General features: G+C 37.0%; 1 protein-coding gene and 1 long non-coding RNA gene across 13 annotated transcripts in view; one reads left to right on the forward strand and one right to left on the reverse strand.

Annotated features, from left to right (window-relative positions):
• Positions 1–16344, forward strand: part of NRXN3 (neurexin 3) — a 1671444-nt gene that overhangs the window by 1501530 nt on the left and 153570 nt on the right. For 4 of the 12 annotated variants that reach the window (XM_045060707.1, XM_019833384.3, XM_019833409.3 and 1 more), the window contains one exon: positions 15792–15881. The exons of the other annotated variants lie outside the window; for them this stretch is intronic. In XM_045060707.1, coding sequence (XP_044916642.1) covers positions 15792–15881 — 90 coding nt within the window. The remainder of the gene's footprint in view (positions 1–15791; positions 15882–16344) is intronic. 12 annotated transcript variants of the gene reach the window in all.
• Positions 3445–11289, reverse strand: LOC123386286. Its single transcript, XR_006600088.1, has 3 exons — positions 9790–11289; positions 7548–7759; positions 3445–5510 (listed from the first exon to the last, which is right to left on the reverse strand). It is a non-coding gene; the product is annotated as an uncharacterized LOC123386286 (long non-coding RNA).

Raw genomic sequence — 16344 nt, forward strand, 5'->3', positions numbered from 1 at the left:
TTTAGCCGTCTCAGCTTCCCTAACCTATTCTCCATAGCCCTTCTGCATAAAGGCTCCACCTGACCTCTTAGCATTTATCTTTTCTTTTACCCACTCACTGATATGTCCATCTTCTGAGTCCCAGAGAACCTTCTTTTCATTTTCTTGGCATTGGTTGTCCCTAACTGGTTGTTGGGAGCTTCCTACTTACGCTTTTATTCTGTTTTTGGCCATTGATCTGCCATTTCTAGGGTGGACTCTTCTTAGATGTGATCCAGCTTATTTCTTTTTGTTCACTTCTAGAGATTTTAGAATCTGTTTCTATTTATTAAAGGAACAAGTACCAGATTCTACTTTATAGATGTATGTATATGTGTATGTATATGTATATGCATAGCATGCACAAGTTTAAATTTTTAAAAATCAAACTAAGGAAGACCAGATTTTACTAATAGAAAATGGCAGCCCCTTCACATTTTTCTGACCTCAGTATTGACTATAATAAGAGTCAAAATTTCCACTCTCAGAGTAGAAAGCATATACCACCAGACTTTGCTCTCTACCACCCAAGCAAAGTAGTCACAGTGGGGGAATCTATTAATTCCTCCCACCTCTTTTTTTTTTTTTGACTCAAAGTGGCAATATAGCAGGTGTTCAATAAATGTGAAACTGCACATCTGTGCTGAAATTATTGGAGACTTTTGATTCCATTTTGTATATACAACAGTGTACATCAAGGTAAAGAGTATCCTTTATAAGCATTACATATGCTTAATTTCGGGGCACTTGGGTGGCCCAGTCGGTTAAGCCACCTCTCTCTCTGCCCCTCCCCTACTCACACGGTCTCTGTCTCTCTCAAAATAAATAAATAAACTTAAAGAAATTTTAATATACTTAATTTCATTTTAAATAAAATCCAAATATGACAGATTTTTTTATTATGAAAAGCTTTTGAAATTTTACTGGGAAATTTTCTTTGTTGTCACAATTAAATCTTATTTGAGATGATTCACTATAGGTCTTGAAGAGTGAATTTCCCAGTGTACTTAGACAAAATGGTAGAAGAGAAAAAGAACATTCAGGCATCCATGAAAGTTTAAAAAATAACTAAATATAAATCTGACATAGATATATATGTAGAGTAAAAATAAATCTAAAATCTTCTCAGACAGCCAAGGTTTAGAAATACTTAGTAGGTCATTTTCAAACCTATATAAAACTGTTGTGAGCTGTTGACTATTTCAAATAAAATAGGAATTTATATAAGTGAAGTACAAACTGAAATAGAACCAAAATGCTTTTAGACTTTCAAAATGAATAGCCGGAATTTTACTGAATTTTCTGTGTGGTGAGGGTGGAGCTGGACCTCCAGAGAGGAAAAAAAAAAATGAAGCTAATACATGGAAAAGAAGATATTGCTCCCAGGGGGCAATTGAGATCTCCTAGAGGGGAGAAACCAAGTGAAATCTAACAGTCTTGCTTCATTTTGTGGCTTTCTTCTACTAAGACCTCAGAGAATTTTGAGTTCCAAGAAGGTCCATAAAGGGAATTTTGAAATACTCTTAACAGATCTGTTCTTGAAATAAGGCCACTGAACTGAGCAAGGTGCTTTGCCAACACATTGACTCAGAGTCCTGACCAACCCTGATCCCAGGCCTTTACGACAATTCTCTGGCCTTATTCCCATCCCCAGTAGCTGTACAAAATTCATCCACAACACTTCTTCCAAGCCCTACCTTCTAGTGATCTGGTTGAAATGCACTAGTAGTTGTAGAGGTCACCAATAAACACTCAGTCCAAAACATTAATGAACTTTTCAGTCAGTAAATCCAGCTCATTCTGTGGCTGCATAATTACATAGCTGCATCATTCTGTCAGGTTGTAGTTGCTTTAATTTTTTGTGGTCAATGAGAATAATCAATATAAGTATAGTTTGTTCCTCTTGCTTGTGGCTTTGATTTCTTGATTTGTGTCACTCCCCTCCACGGCAGCTACTTTGAACAAGTGAACTGTTAACTGCTCAAGAGTTTGAGCAGTAATTGTGTACCTTCAAACCTCACTGCCTTTTAAATGGGTACTAACGCCTGAAATCCGAATTGTCACAGCCAACTTCTAGGGACAGAAGCAACCCTAGTATCTGCATTCCTTTGTTAACAGAAACCATGCAGATCCTTCTGTGTAAGTATTTATTAAGCATCCATCTCTATAAATCTTTGTACTAGGAAGTGAATAATAAATAGGAATTGGACCATTATTCAATCAGAATATATATATATATATATATATTTTTTTTTAAATTTATTTATTTATTTTGAGAGAGAGAGAGATTGCAAGCTTGAGCAGGGAGGCGCAGAGAGAGAAGGATAGAGAGAAAATCTCCAGCAGGCTCTGCACTGTCAGCTCAGAGCCCATCATGGGGCTTGAACTCACAAACCATGAGCCCAAGACCTGAGCTGAAACAGAATTGATCTCTTAACCAACTGAGCCACCCAAGTGCCCCTCAATCAGAACATATTTAAATCAAACAGCATAATTAAGGAAGAAATTTATTTATTTACTAATCACTGTGTCTAGGTTCCCTTTCAGAGTCACACCCAGATATAAATCTTGGAAAGAAAAAAATAATAAGATACATCTTTGGACAGCATCCCTGAATTTGGTTAGATGGGAAATTGCAATCCCTGTTCAGAAATCTAAAAACCTGTAAGGATTCCAATGTGATTTAAAATAAGCCACCATCCCTGATAATCCAAAATGAAAACATCAAAACAAGAAAACTGCATGTGCTTCTCTCACCTGTTTCATCTCTGGTTCTAATTGTGCCTTGTACTTAGTCATGTTCTCAGTACTTTTTGACAAGACAGCAATGAGGCATCAGCAGACACTGCATGACCTTCAGTAGGCAAATCGAGTCACTCAAGGGCCTTCTTTTAATATCTTGGATCATTATTGCAAAGATAAAAGTGGGGTTTCTGAACGAGTAAAATTCAAAGGAACTTAGCAATTAGATTGGTGATAATACTAGATCATCTGGTACATTTTCTTGGTTGGTTCAGAAATTTCTACACAAACGGACTACTCTAATTTGACTAGTATAATTTGCAATGTTACAGATGATACAGTTTGCCTTTCTTCTACCAAGAAAATAGATCTGTCTTATTTCTCCTCTTTGGCTTGAAAAGCATTTTTGTTCAACTCCATTATCACTAGGAATGTCATTTGAAATTATTCTCAGTCATTTCTTTAAATCCTAGATATTTTTTTTCTTACAGATATCTAGGAGCTGTTTCTTGTGGAAAGGTGCAAAGTTCTATGGAGAATATATGAAGACATTCTTTCCTTTGAGATATTTATAAATTCTCTCTACACAGGATACACACACACACATCAATGGGTAAATACTAAAAACCTTGCATTTGCATCAGCACAAATAAATATGTTGAAGCATAAAATAGCCTAATGATCTTTAGATAGTCCTCAGATAACCAAGATTTAATATCATGTTATTTAATATTTTATATTAAATAGTTAAAAGAAGGGAGAGTTATTAATATTTTATTAATATATTTCAAATTTGTAGGTTTTAAGAGGTTATAAGAACCTTGGTAATCATTTAAGCTTTCAAAGATAATAAGTTAATAATTTATTGGAGTCAGAGCACCTGCCTCTGTTTGAGGTAGCAGTAGTCTAGTCATCAATTTCATGAATATTCTTGAGCACTTAATATGTGTCAGTATTTCATGTCACTCTGTGTTAGAAAAGGGATTGTGGAAGTAGGATGGTGTGAAAATATTTTTCTTTAAATCTTGTTTGTAAGGTGATTATAGTTTCATACCGAACAATAGCAACAGCAACAAAACATGCCCTCAAGAACTGATATTCACTTGCAGGATAGAGGAGTCTGGGTTCTAGGTAAATATTTTAAATGTATGGATAATATTGCAGAATTGTTGACCACTTTCTTAAAAGTATTAAAAAAAACTGATTTTCTTTTAAGAAATTGCTATTCTGGCCAATACATTTACAATTTGAGCTAATACTCGAGTTGTGACTTAAAACATGACATACTTCTAATTATTGACAACTATGTGTCATTGGAGTTGTCAGTCAAAACATCTAGATGTTAGTTGTTCTTACTCTTTATTTAATCCCTTAGCTTTTGATTGTTTTGATGCTTCTCTCTACAATCCAACTGCCATGCTAACGTAATACAATTCTGACACCAGCTATTAAGTCCTGGAAAAATAACTTCTAAACTCTCCTCAGTGAGTTTATGAAGGTCACTTTTCGCCGATCCATTAGCTTTAAAAGGAGTTGAAAAGGCAGGGCCTGCTTTTTAAAAGCCAAAATTGCAAGGTGGGAATGTTGTTTTGTCTGGTTTTGGTCTTCAATTCAGTGTTTTGCTTTGTTTTTATTGTCTTGTATTAGTAGGGAGTGTGGTGAAGCGGATCTTTCTATTCTAAACCTCAGGAACGCTATTTGTAATCAGTGATTATTCATATCCTGCAGGAACATCAATGGTTTGCTTTGGTTCGAAGGTTGGAGTAAGGGATGGGAGTAAAGGCGATGTTAGCTCAGAAAAAAAGGCAATCCTTTTCTATTCCCCGCGGAATCCTTTACTGAGTAAAAAAAAAAAAAAAAAAAAAAAAAAAAAATCCATTGGTAGGTAGGGGCTACAGTTCCAGAACATCTTGCCATTAAGTCCAGCCTGCCTTTCTTACAAGCCTCTATCTACCCCTCATTTGAATAATGATGACAGGAGGTTACATAAGTTGCTGAATAGCCCCTTGTTACCTCTAGAGTCAGCCCCACCACCCTCCCACTCTTAATCTGGTCCAAGCTAGAAATGGGGACCAGAGAAGTATCAGCGCTTCTCTGGTTTGCCTGCCCTGTCCCGGCTTCCTCAGGTTCCTGACCTGTCCCTCTCCTCTGAGGAGCTGTGTTACTGCATCCCTTTCCTTCGAATAGATAATTATCTCTTAAGAATGAACAAGAGGGCTAAATATAGGTAGCAGGTCCTGATGCCTTCCTGTCTCCATTCCAGGACCCCTAAGGCTTGCACCACACAAGCTCCTCTGACTCCACAGATAGCAGCTGAGCACCTCCCCCTCTTTCTGTTGGTCCTTGATGGAAACCCTCACACAGGAAGCTGCTTCATTTACCCAATCTCTGCTTCCCAGTCCTTGCTGGATTTCCCAACTCCCTGGCTGTATCTGAATAACAGAATCGTTCCAAACCTTTGTTACTGATTGGCTCATGTGTCTGTGGGTCTTATAGGTGTGTTTTTTGGTTGGCTTGGATGGAGCTAGATGGTCTTGATGGCCTCCCTCACATGTTTGGGGCCTCAGCTAAACTGGAGGAGTGGCTTGGATGGCTGGGGTCTTTCTTCTCATGATCTCTCATCCTCCAGGAGCTGAGACTGGTTTTGGCTTTCTTGATATGGCAGTCTCGGGCTTCAGCGGCGTGAGAGGGCAGCACTATCATGCCAAGGCTGTTCAAAACTCCACTTACATCCTGTTTGCTAATGTGCCCTGTGCAAAACAAAGCAAGTGTCAGGGCCAACCCAGAATCAAGGGGTAGAAAAGTAAACTACAGCTCTGATGGGCGGAGTGACAACGTCTCATTGCAAAGGGGCGTGGATATCAGAATGGAACTGTAGCTATTTTTCAGAGAGCTTTAGTAGGAAGCTTGGGAAAGGTTGTCACAGCTGTAATTGTATTTCCTTACACATTCGTTCTCTCAACCCTAAATTCAGGACTCAATGTGAAGTTGTAAACTAGTGGCTTTCACTGAGGAATTGTCCCCTCCCTACTTTTTTTCTTTAAAGTATGACACTTTGGAATTAATCTTGGCTCTAACTGCCATATCATATGGCTGCCTTCTTCTTTTTTTATTTTCCTCAGCATGTCTTATCACTGTGCCTAAATTGAGTTAATTGCTTTTTTAAAAATTAAATGTCCATTTTTTAAAATTTTAATCTTGTTTTTATATTCCCTTTGGATACTTTCAAATACTTTATCTGCTTTTGTTTTGAGTATTTGTGATATATTGGTGTTATTTATGAAAAGAGTTTTATTTGTATAGGCTGTGTTGTCCGGTTCATTTTTTTCCTTTGCTTTTCTTCTCCCCTCCCCACCGCCCCCCCCGCACCTTTTTTTCTTCTTTTTAGCAAAGATAGTTATGCTATAAAAAACAGTCCCCTTGCTGATCTATAATTTTCTCTAGACATTTTCTCTGAGCTCCATGCGTTGTTTATCATTACCCTTTGTTTATAGCCAGATTTGGGGCCATGCTGCAATTCTCATAAACAAATCAATTTGAATTAATTTGCCAAGTAGAGTTAACGAGGCATTGCATGAATTCAAGATATACTACAACTATTGCATTCCCTGAGGTCATTTCCTCCTGGGGAAAATTTTGATTCTTGTACCACATTGCAATAGTGTATATCTGACCTTTGAATCTTGCACCAAATGATGCGTGGCTGCCAACTGGTTCATTTTTTGAAAAGCCTCGGAAATGCCATCTAACCAAACAAATAGGAGTTCAGAGAATTCTTTAATTAATACCTTTGATGGGGGGGGTTATCTTTAAAATCTGTACTCTCTGATGCTTGCCTATGCTAGGAGTCCTATTTCCAGTGACATTTTAAATGGGAAGGTTGAGAAACATTCAAATAGGGAAAATATATTTCTTAGATAATCTTTGAAATCCCTTCCACCTTAATATTATACACCCCTTCTCCCAAAATATAAGCTGTAAGTTCCAAAGAACTCTACTCCCAGAAGCAGCATTTTAAACTATAAAACATAACAACATTTGCTTAAGCAGGATCTCTGTGGTTGTGTATCCTTCCCTTCAAGCCCACCCCTTCACCCTTACACATCATCTGTCACCAACACGTCATCTAGAAAGGAAAATTTCCCTCAGAATGTAAAAGCTGGGGGGAAAAAAAGGAATGTAAAGGCCAGCACGCACAAATGAATAGGAAAATCCAGTTCTCCTTTACTCTGAGGAAATGGTTTAGGAAATAGAGTTTCTCAAGGGAGTTCAAATCTCTGGGTCTTAGATGTATAATTTCCCTGATGCTTAAGGAATTGAACCCAAGCCCCCATTAATGTCTGCTCAGTCAGAAGAGAAACCTAGGTTGGGAAAAGTGTCCCAAATTTTACATTGTAAAGAAGGATGAATCTCTTAAATTTGAGACTGATACATACAAATTCTCAAGTGTTTTGTGTAATAGAAAAATCATTATGCATTTAACTGTATTTAACAAAGAATCTGATAATGGCTAAGGACTAACATAGGCTCATCAAAACAAGTCTTACCAAACTAGTCTAATTCCCTTTGGATGACATTAGCAAACTGGCAGATGAGAGAATGTTATAGACACAGTGTATCTTCATTTCCCTGGAAGAGTATAATATCAAGAGAGCTATGACAGTATCTTAAGAAGATCTGCCTCTAGTTGAACTGAAACAGTCAGATGAAGCTTTTTAGTTCCCTGTGTCTATTGCTGTGTAACAAATCACCCCAAAACATAGTGGCTTAAAACAACAAAAACTTACCATTCCACAGTTTCTGTAGGTTCAGGATTTGGTAGCAACTTAGTTGACTGGATCTGGATCAAGGTGGCTGATGAGTTGACATCAAGATCGCAACTGGGTCTGCAGTCATCTCAAGACTTACATAGGCATGGAGGGTCTGGTAGCCTCAGGTCCTTGAACATGTAGGTCTCTCCAAAGGGCTTACGTGTCCTTATGATATAATACTAGCTTCCCTAGAATGGGTATTGAGAGGGAGAGGGAGAATGAGGGAGGGAGAGAAAATGAAAGAGAGAAGTCACAGTGCCTTTTTTGACCTAGTCTCTCAAGTCACACACTGTCACTTCCAACATATGCTGTTGTTTAGAATTGAGTCAGTACTAAGTAGAGCCCACGTGCAAGGTTGGAGAATCAAGCCCCGTGTCTTACAGAAAGGAGTTTTAAAGAATTTGTAGACATTTTAAAGCCATCACAAAATCCTATTCTGTAAATTTTTCAGGGTCTTGAATAAAAGCACAAAGTTATGCTTATCAAATTTGCAGATGGCATAAAGCTGAGAAATGTGTCTCCTACAAGAGACAAAAGGCCTAGAGTTAAGCATTTTCTTATCAGGTCGGAATGCTGCTATGAAAGAAAAATGAATAAATTTAATGGGGTGTAATTAATGAACTTTGAAGTTCATAAAGTGTGTTGCGTGACCGTAAGATGGCCAAAACTTTGCAGAAAGCAATTCAGTTAGAAATCGTGCTGGGTTTTAGTTGGAAATAAGCCTCGTGTGACAGTCCCATGATGTGGTTGTTTAGACAAGTGTTGCAAACCAGTATATTAACCAGATCAAGGGTGGGTAGTACACAATACAGTGATTGTGGCCTTTAGATCCCTTGGGAATAATATATTCATTTGTATGTATAAGGTTTGAGGTTGGTCTAGAAGACCTATAATTTATAAATACCAGCAGTTCCATCAGATCTAAAGAGAAGAATTCCGACAGCATCGGTTTATCATGGCATCAGACATGTTGATATTGGTGTGACTTTCCTATTGATGAGGATGAAAATGTTTATATTTGTTACCCATTAAAGTTGTCCTTCCATACTTCCTACCTATCCTCTGAGCTGTATAGGAAACTGCACATGCATGATATTTTTTTTTCTTTTTACCAAATATTCTAGCATTCTGCCTTTAAAAACATTGAGTTTGATTTCCTCTGCATGACAGGAATGAAAGGGAAAAGGGAGTGGAGAGAGGAAAGTTGCTAGAAAGAAATGAAAGAAACAGATTAAAGAGACACAAGAAGACACAGGGATGCATGAATCACAGGGAAGAATGACCCCAAAATAACACTGTGGCTTTTGCCTCAAGGAGGAAATAAGTGATAAGAATAAAAGGCACCTGGGGGGATCTGGAAGGGGTCATATGTCAAATGGTTGAAGACTGGACATTAGCGCTTCATGTCAAAAGGAAATTTCAAAAGACTTGACACTAAAAATTGTGTAGTGAAGTAATTTTTGTGAGTTTACCGTCTTTTGAGTTTAACCCTTTTGAACTGGGCACTATTTTAATAATAGCAACAATAGTGACAAGTCCTGTATTGAGCACTTAAGTTGTGCCACACATTGTACTAAGGACTTTATATACCTTTAGTTCTCACTGCAACCCCATGTTGCAGTTATTATTATAATCCTCATTTTATATATGAAGAAAATACAGCTTGAAGACACAAGACATAGATATTTTAAACATGTTTACCAGAAAGGAACTAGACAAAATTCAGACATTGCTATTGACTAGTCTAGCTTTAGTTCATATTTTGGAATAATTATGGAAGGAAATAAAATTTTGTAGCCTATTTATATTTTAATTTGTAGCATGTCATTTTTGAAAGTGGCTCTTAAATAAAGAATAGATGCTACATAGATGTATTGTACTGAAGCAGATTCCATTAGAAATTGCTTGAAAATATTCCTTTAAATTATGTAAACAAATAAAGATATTGCAGTCCTGTTTTAGTAATATTTCTGGGATTGAAAGTATCCTTTATGGGTGAGGAGAAATGAGAAATTTCAGGGGAAAAGGGCTTCAGAAAGAGAGTTGAGACTGGCATCAACATGCAGGGAAAGGGTAGGGACTGGTAATATATGTTCTCATTGTTGCATCAGGGTAAATGGTCTTTAATATAATTACATTTCAACAGAAATGGCACTTTCATTTAGATTTGGGATATGAAAGAGAAGTTCAATGTTAACGTATTTGCACAAAAACTCACCTCAGCCAGGAACAAAGGTTAAGGAATTGAGACATGGTCACTTGGATACCTGGACATTGACCAGGGTTACATCTCTACCATGGTCCTCATCTCCCAACATGTGTTAGGGAAAGATCCTGAGAATTAAAATAAATCGTAAACTCTCCCCATTCTCAACCTCTTTGAACACCTCCTAAACTAAGCTCTTTCCTGGATTATTGCATTTAATTTGTATAAAACCTTGCAATAAAGGTTATTATTATCTTCTTTTTTTTTTAAGTGAAGAAACTCTAGTCATCTAAAGTAAGTAAATTGTTCAAGTTCACAGAAATGGTAAATGTCTGAGATAGGATTTCACCCAGAGTCTCTCAGACTCCACAGCCAATGCTCTTTTCGTTCATGTTTGAGCCATCTTTGCTTCAACAGCTTAACTCCAGTAGCCTAGAAATGGTGAATTGATACAAAATTACTTTGATACAGGAAGGGAATAGTATGGTTTTCCACATATGTCTTACATTCCTGAACATTTCCAATACACATGAGATAGTAAGATTCCTTGGCCAAGTTAGGGTATGCCTGGGTGACCCACACTGCTTTCCAGAAGCAAACATCTCATCACTTGGGAAAGGTGGATCCCTTGGCTCACAGAACCACCCAACTAAGTCTGGAGAATCTTGCTTACTTAATAATGCCCTTGTGCTCTTAGTCTGTTAATTCACTTCCCCCAGTTGATCAGTTTTCTCCTCCAAGAGATTAATTTATTTCCTTGGCACATGGTAGGATCAAGCTCATAGTATATAAATAGTTCTTTTTTCTTTAGCCCCAAAGGTGTGTTTTGAGGATTAATGAGATGATGCTTGTAATTGCGTTTTGAGCTTTTTGGTTGAAAGGCGCTTTATAAATACTAGTTATTTGGTTTTTGTTGAGGTCTAATCCATCACTTACAAGTGGCCAAACATTCAGGATGCCCTCTGGGTAGCACAGTAGCCCACTTTTTGACTCCGAGGGGAGTTCATCTGAGTCAACATCAGGAAGGAGACCAGAGCCAAGCTTAGAGAATTTCCCCAGTTCCTTTTCTTTAGTGTCTTATATTTGCTTTGAAACTCACGAAGTGTTCTTTAGGGAGAGAGACTTTGTAAGAACCTCTGAAAGCCCTACTACTTGAGCCTACTCACATCGATTTTCTTTTGCCTCTGGCTCTAATACATAGTATTCATTCTTTGACTGTTCGTTAGACCCATGGTCTCATTTTTTAGTGTCAAGAAAACAATAAAAAAAACCCTTTTTTTCCCTTTTATTCTAGGACTCAAAACAAAATGCAAAAAAAATACCTCTGGCATTAATTTTGCACAGATGAATGCTGTTACAGTATTCCTATTAGCATGTCCATGTGCTTGACAACATTTCAGATGGTATTTATAGGAATTTTCTGCCAGCCTGGTGCAAATTGCCAGAACCTTTAGGACACTCTTCCTCAACACAGAAGCAGTATATCCTCATTACCTGTGGCTGGACCAAGAAATCACATTAGTCAATGCCTGAATTGTTCCTTTACTTTCAGTGGTTTAAGAAACCCACTTTGTTTTGGAAATGGGGTTAGCTGAGTATATTTTAAAAGACTCAGAAATCTAAAAAGAGCAACAGCTAGGAGATTTAGGAGATATTTAGGATGTTTTATTTTTCTATGTTTCATTGATCTTTGAAAGATAACCTTTGTCAGACCAAATGTAATATGCCCATGTTTTGAATGGAGGCCTGGTAAAGTCCTGAGGCCATGGAAGTACACCCTTTAGATCATTAGGGAACAACTGAATTGTATTAATAGTGGTTTTTAAAACTTGAATGTTTTTCATACCTGTGTTCTGAATATGCCGTACCTCTTATTATCTTATACTAGGTCCAATGGTGAATTGGGAAATGGGGAAAGTGAGGCCAAGTCACTTGCATGAGGTCACACAGCTATTAAATGCTAAAGTTAGAACCCAAAGCTAAATTGGTCTCCAAAGCCCATGCTTTTAGCTCCTGTGCTGTATTAATTATGGCTTAAAGAAACTAAGTATAATAGCTAATGAATAGGATCTGCGTTTGGACCAATAGAGTATATAAAGGTGTTGTAAAATTTATTTTCCTTGCTATACAAAAGTTCTCTGTATCATTTCATTCTTCTATTTAAAGAATACTTATTCCTTTGGGACTGACAACAAATTTCAAATTTACTCCTCTGGGAGTGCTTGACAACAAAGAGGGTCTGATGTATTGGGGAACTGTTGAAGGGTCAACTTGCCTTCTTTGTCTTACTTACTCTGTTCTCTTTTTTTTTATCCTAAATAGATTCACTCAAATGTAAGAAACATGAGGTATTTCTGAGTAAAGTTTGAAGCTATGTATGAACCAGTTGGGCCTCAATAATCTCACCTCAGAGTATTCTGTTCTTCACAATATTATAATTCAACAGTGCCTGTTGTATGCGTCTCCAGGAGTTGAAACACTTGATAATTAGAAGCAATGATACAAATGCAAGTGAATTTAGGAGGCCAGTGGCATAAAAATATCAATTTCTGATAAAAACTGCATGGACGCACACACAAATACACTCACCTACACACCTTTATTTTAAGTAGAATAAAATGTGACTAATGTCTTTTCTAAAGCTCAGTTCTTTGTAGGTGAGTGTCACATCTATATAGTAATTTAAGAACTGTCTATTTAAAGATCTCATGGTATAATTTATAGATTTCTCAGTGTGTTTGAGAAGTGTGGTCATTACATTTTGTTGGTCTAATTAGTAATGCACATATGTCTGTTTTTAGTGACATCATGACATTACTGTTCATAAGGCCATTCTTTCTTGAGGATATCATTACTTTCTATTGAAGAATTGATTTCACTCTTTGTTTAAATTTTCATACTGGTTGCTATACGAAATGTACAACTGAATGTCATGAAGGATTTAATATGAATGTACATTAATTTTTACAAGGTTTGCTCAGCTTTCAGGGTACTCGCTGTCTATGAATTCTTATGTTTAGAAGATTGTTTACTCTTTAGTCAGTCTAGCAAATGGGGCTTGGGGTAAATGAACTCATTCTCATGCACATGTTTCTAAAACAGTTCTTACTAATGTTTCAGATAAATTAAAATAAAAACCAACAAGAACATGAAAAGAGACTAAGAACAATGTTAATGTGGCAATTTAAACCGGTTTGGTTTTCCAAATGACCTTCCATCTTTCACAACTTTTAACAGTATGCAAGATCACTATCATTAGTGCCAGACACTATCAGTCTGGTGTGGAAAACTTAAAACTTTTTTCTAAATGTCTTTAAAGCTGAGATGGAGAAGAATGACTCTCTCTTTTTCACTTCCCCATGGGTCTAAGGTTGAATCATGGCTATGCTGTCCTCCCAACATATCGCTTATTGATTATCCAACATAGTTTTCTCTTTTACTAGCATGTACCATGCCTCAAAATTATCTTCTGTAGAGCTTTAGGTTTGAGACAGAGTGTATGGGGAGGGCATGCTTAGGAGGACCAAGAGCCCCTATGTATTTAGAGAAAGTAAATCATTGTGCTTTCTAATTTACTTAATTTAGTGCATATAGAACTCTGGCAGTTTGGAATTTTGGATACTACTGATTTTACCCTGCATGTTTCTAAGAATATTTAGCTTTATATTTGCTATCGACTTCACTAATCCATTCCACAGTGAGTGGAGAGACGGTTATCACTATATTAATGTTGCAGCCAACAACAAGTTACAGAAAACCCAAAGTAATAGAATATATTTAAGGTGAATCGGGCACAACCCATTTGCCATCTTTCAGTATAATGCTTTGTTGTAACTAAAACTTGAAAGGGGTCAAAGCTTATGAAGATGGATGGTATCCCTCATGTTGTGTGTCTTCTTTAGGGGTAAGATTAACAGTTAGAGATATAGGTTCTTTTCAGAAAAGTGCATGCTCCTTTTCTGTGAAGACATGTAAGAATTTACCCAACTTCATTTTGGATTAATAGAATTCTGAATGCCCAAATCTACCAAGGAGGATCATTATGATAATATCTAATTGGTAACTACATTAGCAGATAAAACTAACTTCTTTTGCCCTGAAGTTTGAAACACCAAGTTGCCTTTTTTTCTTTTTTAATTTTTTTTTAACATTTATTTATTATTGAGAGAGAGAGACAGAGCATGAGCATGGGAGGGGCAGAGAGAGAGGAGGAGACACAGAATCCGAAGCAGGCTCCAGGCTCTGAGCTGTCAGCACAGAGCCCAACATGGGGCTCAAACCCACAAACTGGGAGATCATGACCTGAGTCCAAGTTGGACGCTTAACCGACTGAGCCATCCAGGCGCCCCAAGAAGTTGCCTTTCTGTTTTTTCTCCTTGCCTGCAGCCTCTCCCTTTCCTTTTTATTTGTGTAAGAAATAATACTCCATTCATTGTAGTTTATCCTTTGATATGTTAATATTATGTTTTATCCCAACCAGAGAAGATACCATGATGGAGGGTGGATACAGGTCTCTTTCATGAGCTTTGTGTTTGTTGTTGTTGTTTTTGTTATTAGTTTTTATTCCTTGGGAAGGAGAATGAGTCACCTTCTTAAATCATTTGTTCATAGCAGAAATGAATGGGAAATCTTGGAAACATCTCCCAACATAGCCACCCCTTTCCCATCTTATACCTCATGGAAGGCAGGTACTAGTTTAGTCACATGTGGAACCTTCTCTGTCAATAATTCCTATAAGAAGGTGGCTCTGAGATTGAAATGCCGTGGTGACCTTCTTTTAACTTGGCCTGTTGCTATATTTAATCCTAACATTCTTTCTGGCTTTTAGACTTTTTTGTAAATCGTTTCCAAGAGCACCTGTTTTGAGATTTTTATTTCATTTTTAATGTTGGTAATTTGGAATGGGATTCCCTAAGTTCCAGTATAGGGCTGTGAGTGAAAATTCATGAATTAAAATTCACTAGTTTCTGCTTGATCACTGTGAGGTTGGTTGATGAGACAGAACAGTTCCCCAAACATGGCTTCATTATTTTGTGATTTGAAGCATATTCATTAGGGGTATATCTCTACAATACTACTCTCCAAGTCTGTCCTAATTAGACAAATCATCCAGGGGTGGTAACAACAGTTACAAAAAGAATAAAGGGGCATCGTAGCAGTTAAAAGCATTATGTTTGAGGCTTGAAATTAATTAGATATTTCATGCCTGAAGGAGGTATCCTGAACAGGCTTTATGAATAGATACTTGTTCAGAAAGGACCTCTCATAGAAAGGTAAGAGAGAGAGAGACTAGATAAACATATAAAGCTTGCATCTATTAGTAGTAATAAAATTTAGGTACTTAAAAGTCTGCTAATACTCTATCACTATATTTATAGCTGCTTTGATTTACAAATATTTACTTTGGGTTTTCTTCTTTTTTAAAATGTAGAACAAGTCCGGACAGACGAATAGAGATGTAAAGAATCATCTGTGATACTCTATTTAGCATAGTTGATGAGATACCAAGGCCTCAGAATAAGAAGTCACCCTTGGCCATCAAGACTTAAATTGTCTTCTTCCCTCCACCAGAAGTTAGAGCAGTTACAAACACTTGAGAATAAGGAAGGACATGACCCCATGCTTCTGATAGGGTTCAGTACTGTAAGAGTAGATCATGTATGACTGAGACAATGCAAGTTTCCTACCATAGATAAAGCTGATCTGGTAGGCAAATTATTCACAAACCAGGAAAATCCTGTGCCTCCATTGGCCCAATTGAGGTATGGTTGGGGTGAGATGGATTCCCATCTCATGCTCCATTTCCAAAATATGATGATGGAGCACTGCATAGCTCAGACTAGCCTGACCTCAAACCTGTCAACCATGGGCAGAGTGACTTCGACTCCACCTCTACTAAAGATAAATTGATATCTATCTCTAAAAACTTCATAAACAAACCAACAACCTAGGATGTTTTTAATGACGTATTGACTTTTCAGATTGTTTTTTAAGCTGTTTTTTAAACTTTAAAGGCAACACTGATAATGAACGCTTCCAAATGGTAAAACAGAAAATCCCCTTCAAATATAACCGGCCCGTAGAGGAGTGGCTGCAGGAAAAAGGTAACCGTCGTTAAAACTTTCATTTTAAAATCATTTGATTCTAAACCCTCATTTTTAAAGCCTGCAAATAAATGTTCCTTAAATGATAATCGCCTGCTGCATAAATGACTGTTTTAATTTTCATTATAATTTGTGTCAGCTTCCACCTGCCATATGTTGATAAATCATGCTATAATACATTGCCATTAAAATACAGTTAAAGGGACTAACATCTAGCTTGCTATCAGCGTGATAACCACAAACAAGAAATTCCAGGATCCTCTAAAAAAGAAATGTATTATGGCAATTTAACCACTGCATGACATTATTTGTTAATTTGTTTTAAATTACCTCTTATACCAAAGCTTTCTAAAGAAATTTCAAAAGTACTCTTTAAACTTACATCTTGAGGCTGTTTTGGCTTTACTCTCTAGCATGGATAACAAAACAATCATCAGATCGACTCTTATAAACTGCCTAAGAC

Source organism: Felis catus, chromosome B3 (assembly GCF_018350175.1).
Source record: "Felis catus isolate Fca126 chromosome B3, F.catus_Fca126_mat1.0, whole genome shotgun sequence".
Classification (NCBI taxonomy): Eukaryota; Metazoa; Chordata; class Mammalia; order Carnivora; family Felidae; genus Felis; species Felis catus.